The sequence below is a fragment of the Geotrypetes seraphini genome, chromosome 2 (assembly GCF_902459505.1).
Source record: "Geotrypetes seraphini chromosome 2, aGeoSer1.1, whole genome shotgun sequence".
Taxonomy (NCBI): domain Eukaryota; kingdom Metazoa; phylum Chordata; class Amphibia; order Gymnophiona; family Dermophiidae; genus Geotrypetes; species Geotrypetes seraphini.
Genome location: NC_047085.1, coordinates 338,021,463 through 338,046,488, shown reverse-complemented (window position 1 = coordinate 338,046,488; position 25,026 = coordinate 338,021,463). Strand labels below are relative to the sequence as shown.

The 25,026-nt window shown below is 41.6% G+C and overlaps 1 protein-coding gene and 1 pseudogene across 3 annotated transcripts in view; one reads left to right on the top strand and one right to left on the bottom strand.

The window, feature by feature from the left end:
- Nucleotides 1-25,026, top strand: part of GLI3 (GLI family zinc finger 3) — a 560,226-nt gene that overhangs the window by 431,630 nt on the left and 103,570 nt on the right. For 2 of the 3 annotated variants that reach the window (XM_033930274.1, XM_033930273.1), the window contains 2 exons: nucleotides 12,748-12,964; nucleotides 15,619-15,735. In XM_033930274.1, the coding sequence (XP_033786165.1) occupies nucleotides 12,748-12,964; nucleotides 15,619-15,735 (334 nt within the window). The remainder of the gene's footprint in view (nucleotides 1-12,747; nucleotides 12,965-15,618; nucleotides 15,736-25,026) is intronic. The other variant, XM_033930275.1, reaches the window with a different exon arrangement.
- LOC117355822 lies at nucleotides 23,079-23,869 on the bottom strand (annotated as a pseudogene).

Genomic DNA, 25,026 nt, shown 5'->3' with positions numbered 1-25,026 from the left:
GTGGAGAAATGGCCATTTTTGAAAATGGCAACACCGCAAAATGTCCAAAGATATTTTTTTTTAATCACCTTAGAAGACACTTCTGTGAACTTCACATAAAGGGTGCCAGAAATGCATCTCACCTCCTCTCTGTAACTCCTAACTACCAAAAGAAATGTTTCTCCTTGTATAGTGCTATATATTCATTTTCAGCCCATTGCAGGAATACCATTTTGCCACAGCGGTAATGTATCGATATCACTGCTCACATTTTCTATAGCAGACATTTTATGTGGGGTATTTCAATGCATAGTGATGTTTATTGGCAAACAGCGATGCCGTCTGTAGACTCCAATGTCCCAGATGTTTATCTTGGCAATTTTTGAAACACACTATACATTTTAGGTGGTTTTTTTTTATTATCACTGTTAGATTTTGGATGTCTTCCTGGCAACATCTAGCTTTGGATTTGACATCATATTGAAAATGCCCCTCCACATCATTTTTTAAATATGTGGTGATCAGAATTATTATATTCTGATTCCACACAAATCACTACACTGAGAATGTTGACCTTAAATGAGGCTAAAAATATTCATAGTGTTAAGGAACATGCATAATTTTAGCCATGTTGAAGGAAGGCAGTTTTTAGACAGCTGATATATACTCAAGGAAATGACTTAGATAATTGCTTTCCATTCCTTTTCAGATATGCAAAATTGTTCTGTTGATATCAGCCCCTATTTTTTAAAAAGATTGTGTGTCCAAGGGTAAATGTAATGTGCCTTGCAAAATCTAATCTGTGCAAAAAGGTGACAATTGATTGATCTGCAATTATTTTGTATCCACAACGGTTTTCAAAAGGAACGTATATGCCCTTTCACTTTGTACAAAGTCTGAAAATTGTCTCTTTAAAGAAGATGATGCATAGGGAAACAAGGCAGCTAAAGCTTGCTGAAAGTACTTTTTGCACGGTTTACTTATTTGGCTTTTCTTTCCTCCCTTGTTGGTGATCTGAATATCAGCTACCCACTTAATAATTACTTGCCTCTACAGTAGTCGCTTTCTGATTTTCCAACAGGTGACTAAGGGGGAAATTCATTAATGTGTGCTACTTACGGTTAAGATGGGTTACTTTACCACAAGTTGTGTGCTATTTTAGCACAAGGTCTCATTGGATAAAAAGGGACTAAAATAGCATGACTTGTGGTAAAATAACCTGTCTTAAGAGTAGCACACATTGATGAATTTTCCCCCTACATCCTTAATCAGTCTTGTTAAGGAAGAGAGAGCTTCCCTAGGAATCTCGATCAATGCAAGTTTAGATTAGACATTCCTTAATTAAAGTCATAAGGCTCACTGCGATTGGTTGTCAGAACTGGTATGCTAGAAAACGGGGAAGTGTCTCACAAAGAACATACATTCAATTCCGTTTATAAACTGTGGCATTTTTTTTTTTTAAGTGAATTTTGTGGGGAGTCATTGACGAGGAAGGAAAAGTAAAATACACCAAGCTAAGGTGGAGGAGTGGGAATGACGGTGACTGCAGGCAGCTGTTTTAGAAATATTAAATAAAATCAGATTTTAAAAATCAATTTCAGAGATGGAGAGAGTGAGAGCAGAAGAAAGTGGCATGCCTGAGGTTATACATAAAAACAGAGAGAGAAAGTGGGGGAAAGGATGAAATGAAAGAAGAAAAGGCAGCATTCCATACCCCTTCCAGCAATTTCTAACTCAAAACTATTTTGCTATACATATATACATGGTACTTACCCAAACTCTAAATGTTTTTATATTCATGTATGGATTTAGGTGACTTGACAGAGGTAGGTGTTTTTACTATTTTCTACTGTCGTGGCTGTTTGTGCACAGTAATCTGTTCGGTACTTGCATAAGACCATAGTGTGAGTTTTATTTTAAGCAAAATTGGTTAGCTCTGTTTTTGTCATTTTTGTTCAATGAAAAGGTAAAATGGGATGTTAAAATGTTTTGTTCTTTGATGAATGACTCGTACACCAGAGAATAAATTGAACAAACTGCCATGGAGCTTGGTGAACATGAAATCAGCTATTAGAAGAAAGCTTGAACAAATTCAGAGTCAGATATGCATCTTTTGATTAATGCCCTATCAATCATCCATAGTGGCTACCTTGGCTTTAAGTCACACAGTAATCATTCATTCTTGCTTACAGGAGTCCTGGCAGGTACTGTAGGCTGTAATAACTGAATATTATTACTTATTTCTCCTGAATGCTTGCTGGGAACAGTTACTAGTTCCAGAAGTTTTCTGTCTTGCTCTGTCACACAAATGTAATTCCAGAGTGAAGGCGTAGAACCTGGATATTTTTTGGAATTTTGGATTGAATGCTGTTGGTAGCAAGATACTGGGCTAGATAGATCAATGGTTTATCCCAGTATGGGAGTTCTTATATTTTGTGTTCCTAGGGGAAGCGCTCCCAAAAGGCTGATAAAATCCTAATAGGGTGTTTTCTCAATGTCCTGTCCTAAATTCTGAACACTGTGATGCTATGGTGTTCTCACAAGAGACAATAGTAGTGTTGCAACACTGTACGCATCCGATTTTGATTTAAAGCAATTGGGTTGGATTGATTTGATTCGATATATATATGGCAATTTACATTAGTTTTAAGCAATGTACAAAGATAAAAATACATAAAGCATTACCTTTAACACAATCAAAAATGGTAATGTAACATGACAATCAATTACAACTCAATAATAAAGCAACAACATTAATAATTTACTATAGTAAGCATAATAATATAAAATATATAATCAGGCCACTGAGTAGAGAAGCCAATGGTTATGGGTTGGAATGAATTGCATCTAATTGTGAAATGCAGTATGTTCAGAAAGTGAGCTTGAAAGTGATGGTTATTTAAATTATAGACCTTAAGGAATAATTAGATAAGATACGGTCTAGGGGGCCCCGCAAAGGAGGTGGTAGTAGTAGGGCCACTAGGAAACAGTGATCACAACATGATCCAGTACAAACTAGAAATGGGAACATCAAAAGTGAAGAGAACCACAGCGATGGCACTCAACTTCAGAAAAGGGAACTACGAAGCTATGAGGAAAATGGTGAGACATAAACTCAGAAACAGCTCACGGAAGATGGAGACCGTAGAGAAAGCCTGGTCCCTACTCAAGAACACGGTGCAAAAAGCACAAAACATGTACATCCCCAGGTTTAGGAAAGGGCGCAAACAGAACCAAACAAAAAACAAGGTGTGGATAACAAAGGAAGTGAAGAAGGCGATAAGCGACAAGAGATCATCATTCAGAAAATGGAAAAAGGACCAAACTGAGGAAAACCGGAAGGAACACAAAAAACACCAGAAAGAGTGCCACCGAGTGGTCAGGGAAGCAAAAAGAGAATACGAAGAGAAGCTGGCTGGGGAGGCAAGAAACTTCAAACCGTTCTTTAGGTACGTGAAGGGGAGGCAACCGGCAAGGGAGGAAGTGGGACCATTGGATGATGGAACCAGAAAGGGAGTGGTAAGAGAGGAAAAAGAGGTAGCAGACAGGTTAAACAAGTTTTTTTCGTCGGTCTTCACGAGCGAGGACACATCCAATGTACCAGAACCTGAGGAGATTATAAGTGGGGATCTAGATGAAAAGCTGGAGCAAATAGAAGTAAGCCATGAGGACGTCCTACGACAGATAGATAGATTAAAAAGCGACAAATCACCGGGCCCGGATGGAATCCACCCAAGGGTACTAAAAGAACTGAGAAAGGAAATAGCGGAAACACTCCAGCAAATATGTAATCTATCATTGAAAACTGGGGAGATCCCGGAGGACTGGAAAATAGCAAATGTCACGCCTATCTTTAAGAAAGGATCAAGAGGAGACCCGGGAAACTACAGGCCGGTGAGCTTGACTTCGGTTCCGGGTAAGATGATGGAAGCACTTATTAAGGACAGCATCTGCGAGCACATGGAAAAAAATGGGCAGCTGAGGGAGAGCCAACATGGCTTCTGCAAGGGAAGGTCTTGCCTCACAAACTTACTACATTTCTTTGAGGGAATAAACAGCCAGATAGACAAAGGGGAACCCATAGACATAATTTACCTCGACTTCCAAAAAGCTTTCGACAAGGTACCCCACGAACGGCTGCTTAGGAAGCTGAGGAACCACGGAGTGGAGGGGGATGTATACCGATGGATTAAACACTGGTTGGCGGGCAGAAAACAGAGGGTTGGAGTGAAGGGCCAATACTCAGACTGGCAACGGGTCACGAGCGGAGTTCCGCAGGGGTCGGTGTTGGGACCGCTCCTGTTCAATATATTTATAGACGATCTGGAGACAGGGACGAAATGTGAGGTTATCAAATTTGCAGATGACACCAAACTCTGCAGCAGGGTTAGAACCACGGAAGACTGTGAAAACCTGCAAAGGGACCTAACGAAGCTGGAAGAGTGGGCCAAAAAGTGGCAGATGCGTTTTAATATAGAGAAATGCAAGGTCATGCATGTTGGGAAAAAGAACCCGATGTTCAGCTATACAATGGGGGGAACATTGCTAGATGTGAGTACCCTTGAAAGAGACCTGGGTGTGCTGGTGGATACAACAATGAAAGCATCAGCACAATGCGCGACAGCCTCCAAGAAAGCAAACAAAATGCTGGGTATCATCAAGAAGGGTATCACGACCAGGACAAAGGAAGTCATCATGCCACTGTACCGTGCAATGGTGCGCCCGCATTTGGAGTACTGTGTCCAGTATTGGTCGCCGTACCTCAAGAAGGACATAGCATTGCTTGAGGGGGTCCAGAGAAGAGCGACGAAAATGGTAAGAGGTATGGAAAACCTTTCATATGCCGACAGGCTAGAACAGCTGGGCTGTTCTCCCTGGAAAAGAGGAGACTTAGAGGAGACATGATACAAACTTTCAAGATCCTGAAAGGCATAGATAAGGTAGACAGGGACAGATTCTTCAGACTGTGGGGAACAACAAGTACAAGGGGGCACTCGGAGAAACTGAAAGGGGATAGGTTTAGAACCAATACCAGGAAGTTCTTCTTCACCCAGAGAGTGGTGGACACATGGAACGCACTCCCGGAGGTAGTGGTGGGGCAGAAGACACTACAGGGATTCAAAGAAGGTTTGGATAAATTCTTGAAGGAAAAGGGGATTGAGGGATACAGATAGAAGTAAGGATAGGTTTTTTTAGGGCAGGGAACACTTGACAGGTCATGGACCTGATGGGCCGCCGCGGGTGCGGACCGCTGGGTGCGATGGACCTCTGGTCTGATCCCGGTGGAGGCAACTTCTTATGTTCTTATGTTCTTATTTCTGTATAAAATAGCATTTTGCTTGAAGCAGTTGCTTTCTATAAAACTGACTAGGATGTAGGCACCTAACTTCGTAGGGATGCTCTCTACATATGAGGGGGTTCTGAAAAGTTCTCAGCCCAGCTAACCAACTTCCTAAATTCTGAGCGTTATTTTGCCACTGTGGCTGAAAAGAGTGTTACCTTATTACGTTAAGTGCCACTTTGCAGAAATGAAATTCTATGTTTTTGACATTGTTTCAGATCATTGATTTAACCTTATCCATAATCATTCTCTTCTTGGTTGGGCTAAGAACTTTTCAGTACCCCCCTCATTTGCATAAGGCTTTCTAACTTGGTCAGAGGCATGCCTTGATGCAGGATTTGTAGTTAAGCATGTATTATATAAAATATGCAAATAGAATAAACTGGCAAATGTTTTAGGCAGCATGTGCAAATGTGTACGTACATCATTCCTTCCGCAAAATTTGCTCTGTTTTAATCTAGTCACAAATATTTAGCATAACAGGTTCTACACTCTGGAATGCACTTCCCCATCCATTCATCTGGAAGAATCCCCTATGAGATTTAAAACAAGACTTTAAACTTTCCTATTTGAAGACGCCTTTGCCACATGTCTTTTCACCTAGCTGCCTGCTGGTTGAGGGGCCTGAATGCTGGTGATCTGACCTTTTCAGTTTACTTTCCGATTTTTGATGTATTTCTTTTCATATCCTAACTCCCGCTCAGTTGTAAAGTACCCATGTCTGTTTTATTATTCCCTCTGTGAGACATTCCCTAATCCCTATTTGTCCTGTTTGTTTTAATTAGATTGTAAGCTCTATCGTGCAGGGATTGTCTCTTACATTATAGTGCTGCGTAAGTCTAGCAGCACCATAGAAAAGATAAGTAGTATTATATCTCTGGTGTGAATTGTTATTAATATTGTAAACTGCTCGGAAGGGAGTCTCATTGGGTGATATATTGAGCTTAATACTTGAAAAACCTGAAACTTTAAAAATCAGTATAATTTATGTACATTCCTGCTGCTCAAGTTAGGCAGCCTGATATAAATTACCTTCCTTCTATGCCTTTGACATTGCATAGAATTTGGCAAACTACAAAACAACTCTTTTAATCTGTTAGTCTTGGAAAAGTGAATATACTGAGCTGTGCATTTACTGGCAGGTGAGGAGCACATAGGGCTCCTTTTACAAAGCTGCGTTAGGATTTTTTTTATCGCAGCAGTATTAGCTCCAATGTTCACAACGCCACAGCTGGCGATTAAAAAAGCTTAGCATAGCTTTGTAAAAGGGGGGAGATCATTTGCTAATGTGTGTTTTATGATATGGATAAATTTGGGCCATTTATCTTGCTAAAGAGCCAATTTGTATCTGCTAAAGAAGGGGCCAATATTGGATAGGGGCAAAGGTGAAACCGAGACTTACACATTTAGGAGGCAATTTTATCAATTAGTTTTCACGTGTAAAGGCCTTTACAGCATGTAAAACAGAATTTAGAAAATTCCCCCAGGGGCCTATGTGTAATAACAGGAAGGCAAATATTTTACATGATCTGGGTGTAAGCATATTCTGGGGCGGAACAGGCTAACTGCAATTTCTTCTGATTATTTATTTATTTATTTCGATTTCTATCCCGTTTTCCCAGAAGCTCAGAATGGGTTACAAATTGACATTCACAAGCGTTTGAAGACAGACTAGTCATGACAACAAATAGGTTATAGTAGACAATCACACAGCTTATTCTAGAGACCAGACTGGTCAAAGCGAACAGTACTTGGAGAAGTATATTGAGAAAGCAGTCATTTACCCCTAGTGTTTTATAAACATACCTAGATGCTTATCTGTTTTTATAAAAGTCAAATATTTGACCTTCACATACAGGCGACCTGTAACAAAATTACCTTCTTAGTGGTGACATTCAGCCACTAAATGAATGATACACATTTAAAATTAGGCCTGTCAAATAGCAAGCATAGCTTTAAAAAAGATAGGCACCAGTTCAGTCCCTGGTGAGGCTTATATTCAGTGGCTAAAGGTGGAGCTTGCACTTACAGTTTTGCCCCTAATTCTAGAAAGTTGCACACACAAATTGGCAACTAGCGTACAAATATGTGTACGCAAGTTATAGAATAAAGTCAGTTTAATAATGAGCTGATAATTGATGTTAATGCGCAATAATAGGCTATAATGGGCCTTTATTGCACCAATTACCTGTTATTTTAATAAGTACCTTTAGTCAACATTCTATAAATTCTTTTTTTGTTGTTGTTAATCTTTATTCATTTTTAAAACTCACAATAAGTGTAACATATAATACAATCATTTATACTTTTTTTTTAATTTATTTTATTTATAACATTTTACAATATTACCAAGCATATACATCTTGTACAGAAAAGTGAGATCAAACTACATATTAAACTATAATTCCAAAATTAATATTTGCTACAAGGAAATACCAATCTAGCTGTTCTCACACTAGTCCTCAATATTATTGGATCCATTATTAAGAGCAGAACTTATATACTTCAAATTAATTAAGCAAGAAAAATCCTTGTCTAACTAAAGTGCAGGGAACTAATTTCTCATAGGCGTTATTACGTTGTTATTCCTTTTTCAAGACGTTTCATTGAGAGAAAACTAATCAATTGAGATGGCTCTGTAAATATATATTTCAATGATAAATATCTAACTACACATTTACATGGATATCTCAAGAAAAAACTACCCCCTATTTGAGTCACTCCAGATTTTAAAATTAAAAATTCTTTCCTTCTTTTTTGAGTCTCTCTAGAGACATCAGGGAAAATCTGAATATGTTGCCCCAGGAAGTCTTTAGACCTATTTTTAAAGAAAAGTTTTAATATCCAATCTTTGTCTGGAGCCAAAGCCACAGACAACAAGAGAGTAGCCGGAACCGCCAACTCTCTATCTGATTGTTCCAATATTGCTGAAATGTCCAATGACCTCTCCCGGGGTTCCTCCATGTTTTCTTCTTTGAATTGGGGCTTAGCAGGTAAGTAATACACTCTTGTAAAAGGAGGTAAGGAATTTTCGGGAATTTCCAAAATTTCCATAAAATATCTTTTCACCATTTCTCTGGGAGAAGTTGACAGGATCATTTATACTTTAACATCATCAAATTCTAACTCGCATCAAATATCCCCCCTCCCTTATACCCAACAGTTATTCATAAGCAAAAGAAATCATAAAATATTCCCACCCACCCCCACCCCACCCTAGACGTGTATGAACAAAAGGGAAAAAAATAATATTTATTCTATGCAGTAATTTCAATCTTTACAGTATCTTGTTAATGGCTCCCAATTAACCTGAAATTTCTTAAAATTCTATAAATTGTCTGCTAACGTTCCAGAACACACAGCTTCCAAGGAAGCCTGGACCAGGGAGTGGCATGGGTGGGTCTGGAGGAGGGGGGTGTCAGACAATTGCACACATGATTTATAGAATACCTGCATTTTACATGCCTGCCAACAGTTAGGTGATGAATCAAAAAACAATGTTGGCATTAGCAATAAAGCTACAAAGATAAGTGTTGTTCTTCTTCAACCACTAGTGTTTGCTAACTAGTGGTTTTTTAATTGTTTTGATTAATTAATTGTAGTTTTAGATACAATAATAAAACCATTGATATTGATAAATAGTAAAATTTGAACCCAAAGATAGGTATACAGTGCTCCCCCGAGATTCACAGGGGTTCCGTTCCAGGAACCCCCGTGAATCTCAAAAAAACGCAAATACGGTTTTTCATGGGGGAGCCTGAAGAGGGTAGTGGGAGAGGGCAGCAGGAGAGCAGCCGGAGCACAACAAGTGCAGGAAATCACTCACGGTTCGCTTCGACCGCCTCTTCCTGCACGGTCAGGCCTTATCCAATCAGGAGCTGCGTGTCAAAGCAGCTCCTGATTGGTTAAGGCCCGACTTCGTGCAGGAAGAGGCGGTCGGATCGAACCGCGAGTGATTTCCTGCACTCGCAGCGCTCTGGCTGCTCTCTCCTTCCTCTCCCGCTGCCTTCTCCTTGTTGGCGGTTCGCGGTCCGCAAATATGTTGGTCCGTGAATGACCGGGACCAACAACCGGGGGAACACTATATCAAATATAATAAAACGGATAAATTAAAGGGGAGGAAGGAGGTTTTGAAGTAAATGATTATATTAGTATCCAGGATGAGGACTTGAAATAACATCTATGTTAGAAGAAGTCCCTGTACTGAGAATAGAGCATCTATATGATACTTCAACCTCCTAATTTATTTCTCATGTGGGTGAGTTTGTTGATAAATATGAATGGTATAAAATATAGTGGGAGCATAAATGATATATTAAGTTATAAATAAAATTTTGACACCAATGTGCATTGTATTTCCAAAAACACTGTATAAATTATCCGTAATACCCCCTTGTTTTTTGACTGATGGCAATTGATTGTGGGTAGGATATCTCATGAGGTGATCTGTGTTTGTTTTCTGAATAACAGTTAGGTGATGATCATTTATTTCAGCCATTGAGCTAGTGTAAGTGCTCACCCCTAAAGGTAGGCATGTAAGTGTGGACTTATTGTAATATTCTATAATGCAGTTTGCTCACACAACTGCTGTTATAGAATTTGGTCCCAATTCTATAAATAGTACCTAAGACATAGGCAGCAAGGGACATGGCATATAGCGCCAGTCAATATTCAGTTAGGCGCCGTTTATAGACTCACACCTAGTGGCACATAAAATGGATGTGGGTGCTGGTAGGTGCTTGAACCTTAGGCACCCCCCATTGATGCCATGGTTTCCATGGCCTAAATACTAGCACCTAAGTCAATTTTAGGCACTTAACATGCAAAACACGTCCAAAATCTGCCCATGATCCACCCTGATCAGTTTTTTTGACTGAGTGACCAGAGAATTGGATAGAGGATGTGAGCTAGATGCGGTGTATTTAGATTTTAGCATTTGAAGCCTTTGACAGTGTTACACAGACGTCTAATAAATAAACGGAGGGCCCTCGGGTTGGGTCCCAAAGTGACGGGCTGAGTCAAGAACTGGTTGAGTGGAAAGCGATAGAGAGTAGTGATCAATGGAGATCGCTCTGAGGAAAGGGATGTTATCAGTGGTCCGCCTCAAGGTTCTGTTCTTGGGCCTGTTCTTTTTAACATTTTTATAAACGATATTGCTGAAGGGGTGTCGGGTAAGATTTGCCTCTTTGCGGATGATACCAAAACCTGCACTAGAGCAGACATGCTGGATGGTGTGAATAACATGAAGAAAGACCTGGCGAAGCTTGAAGAATGGTCTGAAATTTGGCAGCTAAAATTTAATGCTAAGAAATGCAAGGTCATTTGGGCTGCAAAAACCCGATGTGAATGGTACAGATTAGGGAGTGAAGAGCTCATGTGCACAACAGAAAAGCGGAACTTGGGTGTGATTGTATGTGATGATCTTAAGGTGGCCAAAGAGTTTGAAAAAGTGACGGCAAAAGCTAGAAGGATGCTAGGTTGCATAGGGAGAGGTATGGCTAGTAGGAAAAAGGAGGTATTGATGCCCTTGTATAAGACTTTGGTGAGACCTCATTTAGAGTATTGTGTACAATTCTGGAGGCCGCACCTTCAAAAAAAAAAAAAAAAAGGATGGAGTCGGTCCGGAGGAAGGCTACTAAAATGGTATGTGGTCTTCATCATAAGCCTTATGGGGACAGACCTAAATATCTCAATCTGTATACTTTGGAGGAAAGGTGGGAGAGGAGAAATATGATAGAGACACTTAAATACTTACGTAATGTAAATGCTTATGAGTCGAATCTTTAATTTGAAAGGAAACTGCAATGAGAGGGCATAGGATGAAGTTAAGAGGTGAAAGGCTCATGAGTAATCTAAGGATATACTTTTTTACAGAAAGGGTAGTAGATGCATGGAACAGTCTCCCAGAAGAGGTGGTGGAGACAGAAACTGTCTTAATTCAAAAGGGCCTGGGATAGGCATGTGGGATCTCTCAGAGAGAGAAAGAAATAATGGTTAGTATGGATGGGCAGATTAGATGGGCCATTTGGCCTTTATCTGCCATCATGTTTCTATGTTTAACCACACCTACTTTCTAGTAGGCGTGTACCCAAAAGCAATAGGCACCTACCACCCAATTAATTTTAATTTAAGCTAATTATAAGGTACTGATTGCTAATTATGGGTGCAAATTAAGCTTATTAAATAATTGTTAGGCATCTAACTTTAGGTGTCTTTTACACAATCAGGGCCTTTGTGCCTAACTTTATGCAACCTTTTAAGAATTATCCTCAAAATTAGTGGCAGTATTCATCCATTAAACTGATAATTTATGCAAAATAGCTTTAAATGCAAAATAACTTTAAATGGATAGGCACCGGCATGGTCACTGGTCAGATATGTATTCTACAGCTCTAGTTAAATAGTGCCTCTGAATTTTTTCCCACTGTTTAACTTTGTACACTGACCTGGCCACTTGAACATAGAGACTGATGCTCTTTTACTTGATGGTATTTTCTTTCCTGTAAGAGGATTTCATTTCCAATTATTTATTTATTTGGTACTAGATGGCACAAAACTGTTTTTTTGGCACAGGTTTGTGGGCAAGAGATGTCTTTAGACCATAGTGCAATTTGAGAACTGGCTGGAGCCTAAAGAATGAGTTAGAATAATGAAGCGATGACATGTATAATGGACTTTAATAGACACTTAATGTTGTTTAACTGCAACAGAGAGAAGTTCTCTCCCATTGGAATATTTCCACATTAAACTCATTGATCACCAATTTCAAAGGGGAGAGGTTAATCCATCAGTTTCTTTAACCAAACAGCACTGATGGAAATTCTTTAGGTGACATTCTGGATGAACTGGGCTTTCCATCTTTACAAATAAATGAGTGATATGACAAGCATGGTGTTCAAAACACATTTAACCAATTGATTTTCTCTCCTCTTGTAATAAGATCTGGAGACATATGAAAGAGCTTAGTCTGAGCCAAGATTAAAGGAATCGCTTCACATACAAGATAACATAGAGAAACTACAATTGCCAATAAAAATCCTATAAAATCTCTGGTCACCTTTCCTCCTTTTATAACCAGTTTACTGTTGCAGTAAATTGATATTATTGAAACTGTGTTCTGTTTTATTTCAGATCTCTAAAACATTATTGTTTATGCAGTGTTTCGGATGTTTTTCAGAATAAATAGTGAATTTGTGTGTTCCTCCTTTCAACAATTTGTGCAAAGGTGGGATGTAGCAGCATTTTTTTTATCAACAATTTCTGCAACATCACATGGGATTTAGCAGCACTTGACATTCTGTTTGGCATATTAGAGCTTTTGAATTTTATCTTTTTAAATGTTCTCTGCTAGGTAATTATGTTTCATTATACTTTCAGTGCTATACAATTATTGCATTCCCTGTTTGTCTTCTTTTCTCCTAAAACAGTCCCACTGTGAGTTTCACATATCCTCCTACACCTGTATCTCTTCAGCAAATGCACCAGCAAATTATAAGTCGACAACAAAGCATAAGTTCAGCTTTTGGACATAGTCCACCACTCATCCATCCAGCTCCAACATTTCCTACCCAGAGGCCTATCCCAGGCATTCCCAGTGTGCTGACCCCCGTACAAGTCAGTTCTGGTCCTTCTGAGTCTTCACAGGTAAGCACTAAGAAGAAAACATCCACAATATGAGATTCTCAGAAACACATTGTGAAGTTTAAAATCAATCACTCCCCTCCCACCCCCTCCTTTTACTAAACTGCAAAAGTGGCTTTTAACACTGGCTGGCACGCTGAATGCTCTTTGCAGCTCCAGGCACTCATAGAGTTCTTATGAGCATCGGGAGCAGCGCAGAGCATTCAGCGCGCTGGCCTGCGCTTAAAAAAACGCTTCTGCAGTTTTGTAAAATTTAAGGTTAAAAAAATTGGCTAACACTTTTTGCAGATTTGACATATCAAAGGAGCTATTCTTTGGAACTGGTAAGAATGTTCTTAATCTCATGATGTGTTTTCTAACTTTAGTGCTGATTTTTTTTTTTCTGGGTCACACAATGTTATGCAGATATAGAATAGAGGTGTGAAGATGAACAAAACTGAATGCACGTGATATGAGCTTTGTTGAAATGGCTTTTCATGATTTATGGTGAAACATTCCTGAGCTATATAAGCAGCATTTGGCCTATAGTTTTAAATACAATAAGGGCCATATTCTATAAATGGTGTCCCAATTGTAGAAGGTGGTAGGTATCCTACCGCTGTCTAACCAGCCAATCGGGACACACGTTTTCTAAAAAAAACAAACCAAGGCAGGCCTCCTACACTGTAGACATCTGTCGCAGTTGAGGGAGATGCATAAGGATGCTTAAGCTTACCCAAGTCTGGGCGTGGGCATGGTTTTGCCCAGAAGTGGACTTAGGTGAGCTTAAGCACCCCAAGGCATCTCTCTAGAGCTGCGAAAAAGGCACCTGAAATGTAGGCCATTGAAATGCAGCCTACATTTCAATTAGATGCAGCTGCTGAACTGATCGCGGCAAGGAAATCTCCCTGTTAGTGACCGCGGTAGGGAACCCCCGAGCCCCACCGCAAGTCAGATGGCATGCGGGATGCCCAATCCCTCCTGCCGCAAACTGTAAAACAATCCCTGGCAGGAGGGATGTCCACTCCCTCCTGCCGGTAACCCCCCCAAACATTCCCAGCAGGAGAGATGCTGACTCCCTCCTGCCCCCCAAAATCCCTGGCAGGAGGGATGCCCATTCCCTCCTCCTAGTACCCTCCCAACCCGCCCCCCCCCAGACTCCCCTTTACCAGGTAGGCCGGCCAGAGGGATGCCTACTCCCTCTGGCTAGCAGGCCAGCCTCTTCAGAATGGTGAGCCTTCCCCCTCCTGGTACATCCTGGGATGCACTGGGGATGAGCCTGATTGACCCATAGTAGGGGCTTTAGACACCTGGGCTGACCGGAGTCTTAGGCCTCCTTCCCAGTGTATTGTGTGATGCACTGGGCATCGCCTAATACTCTGATTGGCCAGATCCCTAAAGCCCCTCCCATGGGAGGGCTTTAGATATCTGGCCAATTGGAGTCTTAAGCCAATCCCAATGCATTCCAGATTGCACTGCGAAAGAGGCCTAAGACTGGTTGGCCCAGGTGCCTAAAGCGTCTCTTATGGGAGAGGCCATAGGCACTTGGGCCAATCAGGACCTTAGGCCTCTTCCTGGTGCACTGGGAAAGGGAAGGCCCTTCATTCTGAAGAGGCGACCCTGCCAGCCGGAGGGAGTAGGCATCCCTCCGGACAGCCTACCTGTTAAGGTTATGTTGGTGGGGGGGTCTGGATGGACTTTGGGGGATGGGGGTTCAGAGGATGTTTGGGGGGCTTCCAGTAGGAGGGATTGGGCGACCCTCCTGCCGGAGATTGTTTAGGGATTTGCGGTAGGAGGGATTGGACATCCCTTCTGTCGCGGACAATGTGTGTTTTGGGGGGGGGTGACAACAGGAAGGAGTGGGCATCTCTCCTGCTGGCCAACTTGCGGTGGGGTTTGGGGGCTCCCTGCCATTGCTTTCTCAGCTGATCGTGTCAGGGAGATTCCCTTGCCGCGATCAGCTCAGTGGCAACGCGATTCTCTAAACAGCGTCTGTTAGAGAATCAGGGTGGTGATTCTGTATAGGATGCCCATGTGTGATTCTCAAAAGCTGCTTAGGCAGCTGTTGAGACCGGGCGTCTTATACAGAATCAGGCCCTATGCGCTGAATGACATTCCTCAGACACGCTGTCTTTCCCCATAATTACCTAAAGTACAAACGTTAAGCATTTCTAATTTTGTAATATGTTTTGTCAGAGTAGCTTCTGTTTTGCTCAGGTGGGTTTACTAGCACTTACAAATTTGAATCACAATGTTCATGTTTTAAATAGGAACACCATTCAGAGCCTTGTACCTGTGTGCTGCTGATATTATACATTATAAATGTAATGGTGACTTTGGATAATCATTCTGATTATAGCAGAAGATACCAATGGCCATTAATACAAATAAATTCTTTTTTTTTTTTTTTTTTTAACCCATGATGATTGAAAATAGTGATAATGACTAACGTGAGAAAATAACTTGGCAATGGTCTTGGCCACTAAGCTTAAATAAACTATAGTGAATTTTATTGGAATGTTCACTTTGATTTTTGTAAACTTTTAATTGTGCGGCTGATTTTATGACTTGATATTCTTGTCCTTTAATATAGTTAATTAACAATTGGTAGATATCTTTGTTTTCATACATGCTTACCACTGCATAATTTTGTTTCAAAAAATCAAACACCTCTACAGCAGAATAAGCCCACAAGTGAGTCTGCAGTGAGCAGCACTGGTGATCCGATGCTTAACAAGCGTTCCAAGATAAAACCAGATGAAGATCTTCCCAGCCCTGGTGCAGGAGGCATGCAGGTAGTGCACTAAGGTTCCATTAATCAGCGTATCATCTTTCTGGCAAGGGCAATGTCTTTAGCATATCTTTGAGGCATCCTCTCTATCTTAGCCTGTTGTCAATTAAACTCAAAAGGCCAGTTATAAAATGAAATCAAAGCTCATATGATCTGGAAGCTCCAGTTTAGACATGATGTAGAACTTGCAATTGAGAGGTCTCAAGTCTCACTAGCATTTTAGAACAGAATCTGCTATCATAGAGGTTGTTCTAAATTACTAGAGAAAAGGACATAGATGCACTCAGTCTTTCTCAAAATGCAAAAGAGAGAAAAAAAAAACCCCTCAAAAATGGTTACTTGCTCACTGTGCAGAGGTTTATCTCCATTTCCTCTGTGAAGGTAGGAACTGGCTCTGGCAGTGGCCATGCTTTCAGCTCCTAGGCATGGCTCTGGAGTCTGAGGTTCTTCAGGACCCTGCCATTCCATGGGGTCCTCTTCCTGGATCTGCTGCTTAGGCTGGATAGTTCTTTTTAGCCACTGCTCCTTACTGCTCTGGTTAGTTTCTGCAAGCTAGGCTTAAGTTTGTTAGGACCACACCCAAACCTAGCTGAAGGGAAAGCAGGCTTCAGCTCCCTCTGGCTCCTCAGGTGGTCACTCAGGAGATTTTCCTCCTCTCTCCTAACAGGGCTCTGCCTAGGCTCAAATTAGCTTGAACGGCTTTCTGATATAAGATTGCTTCTTCTTATGGCGTGGAAGCACTGCTTCACTGCTCTCTTGTGTGTTAGGGCTGACTATGGTCTACTCTGAACTGTCACAACATCCATTTGAAAAAAAAAAAAAAAGTAAAATATGTCTGTGGGGTTGAAAACTAGCACATCCTTTTCAATCTGGTTTTAGGAAATTTCACTTAACAGAGCAAATATTAGCATCCTTAATGAATGATTGTTACACTTCTTTAGATCAGGGTAAAGCAGTGCTGTTAATATCATTGGATTTTACTACAGCCTTTGATTTAATAAGCCATTTTCTGTTATTATCTCAACTAGAATCTTTAGGCCTATCAGGGACTGTTTTCCAAAGGTTTGAATCCTTCTTTACCGATAGAATGTTTAGAGTATCATTCTCATCTTCTATTTTTCATTTTAACAAACTTTCTTGTGGTGTATCACAGGGTTTGGTATTTTATCCAATGTTATTTAATATCTTCTTGAGTCCTTTGGCATCAAGGATCCAAGAATTTCAAATTAAGAGCTATTTCTATGCAGATGACATTTTATTAGTAGTTCCACAAAGATTGAACAATCTTAATTTAGCACCTTTACATCAAAATCGCAACAAAGAGAGAAGACCCAAATTTCCACAGGAAAAGAAGAGCAATTCCAAACAAAAAACAGTGGAAACACAATGTTCTTGGGCCTTCTTTTATTCAGTAAATCCTTATTAAAAACAATCTTGATTTAGCATCTTTACAACCATGTTTAGACATGATTGTAAACTTGCTCTGAACCCTCAAAAAAATCTACAATTGCTCCCTTTTCGCGTGGTCAACCAATCACTTTATTGAATAACATGAGATATTTGGGAATCCGATTAGATGTTTCTTTATCATTTAACTTGCAATTAACTTTTGTCATTAGATCTTGTTTTGAATTATTACATGAAATTCGATTGATACGTCCTTATATAGATAAAACTTGTTGCGAATTATTGATTTACGCATTGGTTATTTCAAAGTTGGATTACTGCAATATCATTTAAAGGGGGGGTTTACATCAAATAATTGTTGTCTGGATGGGAAAGTCTGGATAGGAAACTCTGGAAGGAGAGGAAATGTGGTGGGCAAAACTGAAAGAGGCGATTATAAGGGCGACAAACCTTTTTGTGAGGCAAGTAAGTAAAAGTAAGAGGAAAAGAAGGCCTTAGCACCAAATCCAGGCTATCCTATAACTTTCAGCAGGTGAGCAATTTCACCTGCTGAAAGTTGAAAAAGAGCAAAAGCTCATTCAACTACTTAGAGTACACAGATCCTAACTGCTGCTTTCAACCACAACTTTCAAAGCACTGTTGTGGGGTTTATAATCATGTCCAGCCCTGTCAGGAAAAAGATCACGTGACAGGTCAGCTGAACATGAACCAGCCAATCCGGGCAGACCATGTCAGTTCATTCACAAAACAGAATGATTGAAATCACATGAGCTAAAAACAGCTGATACACAAAGAAGGCATACTAGAAAAATACTGCAGACAAAATAAAACTGAAATGATGGCATGATTAACTATAGAAATGCTGATGGTAATCAGTAAAAATAGAACCGATCGATGCTTGTATTTAATCCATGGGGCTGCACAGCCTGGAGCTGAAAAATCCAAAATTGCTCCCTGTGCTGGAGTTGAAGGCTTCTTTTGCCGTCCCTAGGATGAATAGGAATCTGATCAAGTGCCAAACAGCGTAGCTGAAAAAAATCATGCTTGTGAGTATCACAATGTTGAACCATCGGAGCTGAGGCTAGTCCTCTCTTTAAATCACTTCTGTGTTCCTTTAGGCGTAGTCTCAGAGGACGTGAAGTTTGTCCCACAAAATAAGTCTGCAGGGGCAAACAATACAGTAGATCACATGATCAGATTCACAAGAGGTATGAACCTTAAGTTGGTAGCGTTTCCCATCACCAGGATTAACAAACTCACTGCAGCTAAGCATAATATCACAATTGCTGCATCTCCCACAGGGACCACGTGCTCCTGAGTTTCTAATGTTGGAATGAGGAACCGCCGGACTGAGAATTTGTTTCAAGTTCTGAGTTCTCTTGTAAGCAAACCTGAGTGCGTATTGAGAGAAGGCAGGTAACATTCTCACCAAAGACCAATGCTTCTGAATACTTCTTGTTATTTGAGGCACCTTGGTAGTATAACGCCTGGCTGAGCCTCCGCGTGTGCGGATCACCGGACTGGATGGACCCCAGGTCTGATCCGGTGCAGGCATTTCTTATGTTCTTATGATCTTATATACATGATGGTACTGTGCTCAACCTTTTGGGTAGAATCCAAAAGCAGATAATCCCGATTGGCATACAATGCTCGTTTATATGCTTTACGTATGACTGATTTGGGAATCCCCTGTCCAAAAAGTGTTTAGACAGTATCTTAGACTGTACAATGAATTCATCCCGCGAGGAACAGATTCTCCTGTACCGGAGGAACAGAGAAAAAGGCAAACTCTGTTTAAGGTGAAGGGGTGAAAACTTTCAGAATGTAATGTGTTGTTTCTGTCAGTTGGCTTGCGATGAACAGACGTAGAAAGAATATTTTGATCCCTCATAATTTCCACATCTAAAAATGTGATGTGTGTGGTACTGCATTGTAAGAGAATTTTATCTTGGGGTGGCAGTTGTTAAGCCAGTCAACAAAAGAAAGCAAACATGGTTGCCCATCCAAAAGAAAAAGATATCATCAATGTACCGCATCAAAGTCAACCAGAAAATCAGTGGGTATTCATGTTAGGAGAGGGACGTTGGATCCAAAATTTAGAAATCACTGTCAGAGCCTCCTCCTAAAGAATGACAGTGTAAAGAGAGTGAACGTCTAGCGTAACCATCCAAACTTCAGAGGAGTCAGTGAACGAAATGTTAGTAATCTTGCATAGAAAATCTTATGCACTTTAAACCTCATTTGCCATGTCACGGCCCATTTCTCGAATGTGTTTATGTCACGTTGCAGGTCTTCGCAATCCTCCTGCGTCTTCTCTACTCTGAATAACTTCGTATCGTCTGCAAATTTAATCACTCACTTGTTGTGCCAATTTCCAGGTCATTTATAAATATGTTGAAGAGCACGGGTCCAAGCACTGAGCCCTGCAGCACTCCACTCGTAACGCTTTTCCAGTCCGAATATTGTCCATTTACCCCCACTCTCTATTTCTTATCCATCAGCCTGTTTTTAATCCACGTGAGTATTTCACCCTCGATACCATGTTTTGCAATTTTTCAAAGTAATCGTTTATGCGGAACCTGTCAAATGCCTTCTGAAAATCCAGATATACAATGTTGACCAGGTTACTCTTGTCTATCTGCTTGTTTACTCCCTTGAAGAAGTGCAGCAAGTTCATCAAGCAAGATCTTCCTTTGCTGAAGCCATGCTGGTTAGTCCTCATCAGATTGTGTCCATCAAGGTGATCAATGATGCGGTCCTTTATCAGTGCCTCTACCATCTTTCCTGGTACCGAGATCAGACTCACCGGTCTGTACTTTCCCGGATCTCCCCTCGAACCTTTCTTGAAGATCAGCATAACATTTGCCACTTTCCAGTCTTCTGGAATCCTTCCTGATTAGATCAACAGATTGGCTATTAGTTGAAGCAGTTCAGCTATAGCCCCTTTCAGTTCCTTGATTACCCTCGGATGGATGCCATCCGGTCCCGGGGATTTATCGTTTTTAAGCCTATCAATCTGCCTGCATACCTCTTCTAGACTGACCGTCAACCCAGTCAGTTTCCAATCTTCTTTTCCTGCATATAGCCTGTCGGCTTCCGGTATGTTGTGTATATCCTCTTCAGTAAATACAAACGCAAAAAATGTGTTCAGTTTGTCGGCGATAATTGTCCTCCTTTAGTACTCCTTGTATTCCATGGTCATCCAACGGCCCCACTACTTCCTTCGCAGGTCGTTTCCCCTTAATATAGTGAAAGAACGGCTTGAAGTTTTTTGCCTCCTTGGCTATTTTTTCCTCGTAGTCTCTTTTGGCCCCTCTTACCACCTTATGGCACCTGCTTTGATGTTGTTTGTGCTTTTTACTGTTTTCATCCGTTTTTGACCTTTTCCGTTTCTTAAACGAAGTCTTTTTGTCTCTAATCGCTTCCTGCACTGCTACAACGAGCCACGCCGGTTCCTTGTTCTTTTTCCTCTTGGATCCCTTGTTGATACGTGGTATATATAAATTTTGCGCCTCGGTGACTGTGTCCTTAAAAAGGGACCATGCTTGCTCTAGCGTTTTTACAGTGCTTATCCGCTTCTTAATTTTCTTCCCCACCATGAATCTCATCCCTTTAGAAACATAGAAATAGACGGCAGATAAGGGCCACGGCCCATCAAGTCTGCCCACTCCAGTGACCCTCCCTATCTATCTTTGCGTATAGATCCCACATGTCTATCCCATCTGGCCTTAAAATCTGGCACACTGCTGGCCTCAATAACCTGAAGTGGAAGACTATTCCAGCGATCAACCACCCTTTCAGTGAAGAAGAACTTCCTAGTGTCACTGTGCAGTTTCCCGCCCCTGATTTTCCACGGATGCCCCCTTGTTGCCGCGAGACCCTTGAAGAAGAAGATGTCTTCTTCCACCTCGATGCGGCCCGTGAGATACTTGAATGTCTCGATCATATCTCCCCTCTCTCGACGCTCCTCGAGTGAGTAGAGCTGCAATTTCCCTAACCGCTCCTCGTACGGGAGCTCTTTGAGTCCCGAGATCATCCTGGTGGCCATTCTCTGGACCGATTCCAGTCTCAGCACATCCTTGCGGTAATGCGGCCTCCAGAATTGCACACAGTACTCCAGGTGCGGTCTCACCATGGATCTATACAGTGGCATAATGACTTCAGGTTTACGGCTGACGAAACTCCTGCGTATGCAACCTATGATTTGCCTTGCTTTGGATGAAGCTTGCTCCACTTGGTTTGCAGACTTCATGTCTTCCCTGACAATCGCCCCTAAGTCTCTTTCTGCTTCAGTTCTTGTCAGAATCTCGCCATTTAGGGTGTAAATCTTGCATGGATTTTGGTTTCCCAGGTGCATGACTTAGCATTTTTTGGCATTGAAGCTGAGTTGCCAGGACCTAGACCAGTGCTCCAGCAGAAGTAAGTCATGCACCATATCGTCTGCCATTGCTTTTTTGTCTGTGCTTTTGCTCACCACATTGCTCAGTTTGGCATCATCGGCGAATAATGTTATTCTACCTCGGAGCCCTTCTGTCAAGTCTCTTATATAGATGTTGAACAAGATCGGGCCCAGGACGGAGCCTTGTGGCACTCCACTTATCACCTCCGACATTTCGGAGGGGGTGCCATTCACCATCACCCTCTGAAGCCTACCCCCAAGCCAGTTCCCAACCCATTTGGTTAATGTGTCGCCCAAACCTAAAGAACTCATCTTGCTCAGCAACCTGCGGTATGGCACGCTATCAAATGCTTTGCTGAAATCCAGATAGACGATGTCCAGGGACTCACCAACATCCAGCTTCCTCGTCACCCAGTCAAAGAAGCTGATCAGATTGGATTGGCAGGATCTCCCCTTAGTGAATCCATGTTGGCGGGGATCCTGTAGATTCTCCTCATCCATGATCCTATCCAATTGGCGTTTGATTAGGGTTTCCATTAGTTTGCTCACTATTGAAGTGAGACTCACTGGTCTGTAGTTTGCTATCTCTATCCTGGAGCCTTTCTTGTGTAGTGGAATGACATTAGCCGTCTTCCAGGCCATCGGGACGTTACCTGTACTAAGGGAGAGATTGAAGAGCGCGGATAGTGGTTCCGCCAAGACATCACCCAACTCCCTGAGTACCCTAGGGTGTAGGTTGTCTGGCCCCATTGCCTTGTTGACCTTGATTTTTGACAACTCGCAGTAGACGCTGCTGGGTGTAAATTTGAAATTACTAAACGGGTCTTCAGTGGCCATCGTTCTGGATCAATGTTTTGCCCCTGTGTCCAGGTTGAAGTAGATCATATTGTGATCACTGCTTCCCAGCGTCCCGTCTACTTCTACACCTTGCGCTGGTCCTCGTAGTCCATTTAGAATTAAGTCCAGAATTGCATTTCCTCTCGTAGTTTCCTTGACAAGCTGTTCCAGGAAGCAATCGCCAACAGCATCCAGGAACTTGGTCTCCCTACTGCAGCCAGAGATGCCTAGGTTCCAGTCTGGATAATTGAAGTCACCCATGATAACTGTGTTGCCTCCCTTGCAGTTGCGTTTAATCTCGTCCGTCATTTCTCCATCAATTTCTTCGGACTGCCCTGGAGATCGGTAGTAGATGCCGATCTTCATTTCCATTCCATTTGTTCCTCGAATTTTGACCCATAGAGACTCTACCTTTTTTTCGTTTCCAGCGTGTTCTCTCCCAGCACAACTGCCTATTAATATTACCAGGAATATAACCAAATACGATATTTAGTAAATTCATAAAGAACAATATTCCTTCAATAGAATAACAAGACAGTTTTTAACATCTATAAGAAACTTACTATCAGTATCATTAGCTAATTATATAACAAGATGGAAACTTTAAAAAACAATAAACTAATAAGAAGGGATCACAAATCATAACCCCATTAATCATATGATAATAATAAAAATCAATAGAATAAAAACAAAATCACTGGGTTTCAATAAATTATTTCCCTTTTGTGTCAGACAAGTACTGGAGGTAAGGTTGTGCCACAGGGCCCAGGAAGTGAAAACTGAAGCTGGCGGTGGCAAGGATAGTTTCCATGTTGAATTCTGTCACTGGCACTCCTCCAGCAGCTACTTGAGGAGCAAACATGGCAGCAGGATAAACCACTGAAGAGGTTCCAACCACCAAGCACAGGTCGCAGAGATCAAGTTCCTTCTCAACTTCAGTAAGAATATTAAAATCCAGAGTCTCTCCAAACTACACAGCATGAGGACAGAGGAGACCAATGCAGTTCTTTTGATGACAGCAAGGAAGCTGTTCAACAGGGATAATGGCATCCTGTTCTTTAAGATCTGGAGCACCTTTCCCCACCAAAGCAGGACAGATGGGACTGTTATAATTTTCAGCCACACTCCCACAGTTGGTGCATTGTGTTTTGAACAAGCTACCATGGATCTCTAGCAGGTTCATGGAGCCCACCAGCCTCTGTAGTTCATCAATATTCTGAGTGTTAACCATCACATGGCGACCCTGCTTGCTTAGCCTGGACTCACACTCTGTAATGGCGATAGTGATAGAACTCCCACATACAGAAGGGCTCCGTGCAAATGCCTCTGGTGTTACCAAGCGCTGAGCTTGCCACTTTCTCCACTAGCCATCACCTCCTTGGAAGGTGGGTACTCCACTCTCAGCACTCATGCTAGCCTCTGTTACTATGGGAATATGTTTGGCTGTGGCAAAGGTATCCCGAAAATTGTTCAAACTAGAACTAGGACGGGCCATTGCCAGTAAAATAGCTTGTTTACTAGGAGAAGATAGCTTTAGCCCTCGATGGGAAAATATGCCCAGCTTCCTGTCACAAAACTGCAGAAGAATCATCAGGATTAATTAATTATGACTTTGCCCAAAATCAGATTTAATAACCGCAGTTATACAAACAGCATATAATTAAGGACAAAGAATCCTGAAGGCAACACACCAAGAAGGAGGTGGTGACCGTTCAAACAGAGGTGGTCTCAGGTCCTGCACTCTGATGAAACCAAAAGCTGCCGGAATAAAGCGCCAAGGCTAGCGCTCCTGCCACTGAACCGAGTGGGTAGAATTTTCACAATCTTACCTCACAACCGTATAGTATAGTATAGCTTCTACGTTCAGTTCTCGAGATCAGCAGCACCAGTAGCATTACCGCCCAACTTTAACTGAAAGTCAGCTGCCTGTCTAATTTCACACGCAGCCACTGCTATAGCAGGTGTCTCCATTTTGTTAAAAAAACAAAAAAACATTGAAGTTCCGCCCCTTCACATACTATCACGTTTTTCACTGGTTCTCGTTAAACCTACCATAACTTCCACAAAAACACATCCTCTAAAACTGATTTGTGAAGGAATTTTAAGTACCCCCCCCCCCCCCCAGCTCCTGGAAAAAAAAATGACTTTTTGGGTGAGCTGCATAGAATTAAAGTTTGGGCCAAAGCCGGGGAGATCTGCCTTCCCTGTAGTGCGATCCCGTGGGTTTAAAGCGGGGCTGCACGTCGCAGTGCAGCCCCGCTTTAAACCCACGGACTCGCACTGCAGGGAAGGCGGCAGAGAGCAAGAGAGTCTGGGTGGCAAGAGCAGGGCTTGGAAGAGGAGAGTTGGCTCGGGTAAAAAACAAAAGCCAGCAATAAAAAAAAAAATCCGGAAACAAAATGCACGCGCAGACCATCTGCAGGGAAATCAGATGGTCTGCGCATGCATCAGGATCGTACACTTGCGAGCCGTGCTATCGGAGGAGGACGTTCCTCCGATCACCCTAATTTGAATTTCTTCGTGTTGTGAATTCATCAGGCCTGCTGTAATCAGCCCAGAAAAAAGGTTTGTGAATCTAGCCCTTAGATGCTAATTGCTGCTTTTCTGCACCTATTGTATTGTATTAAACATTTAACCTGCATGCACAAATTA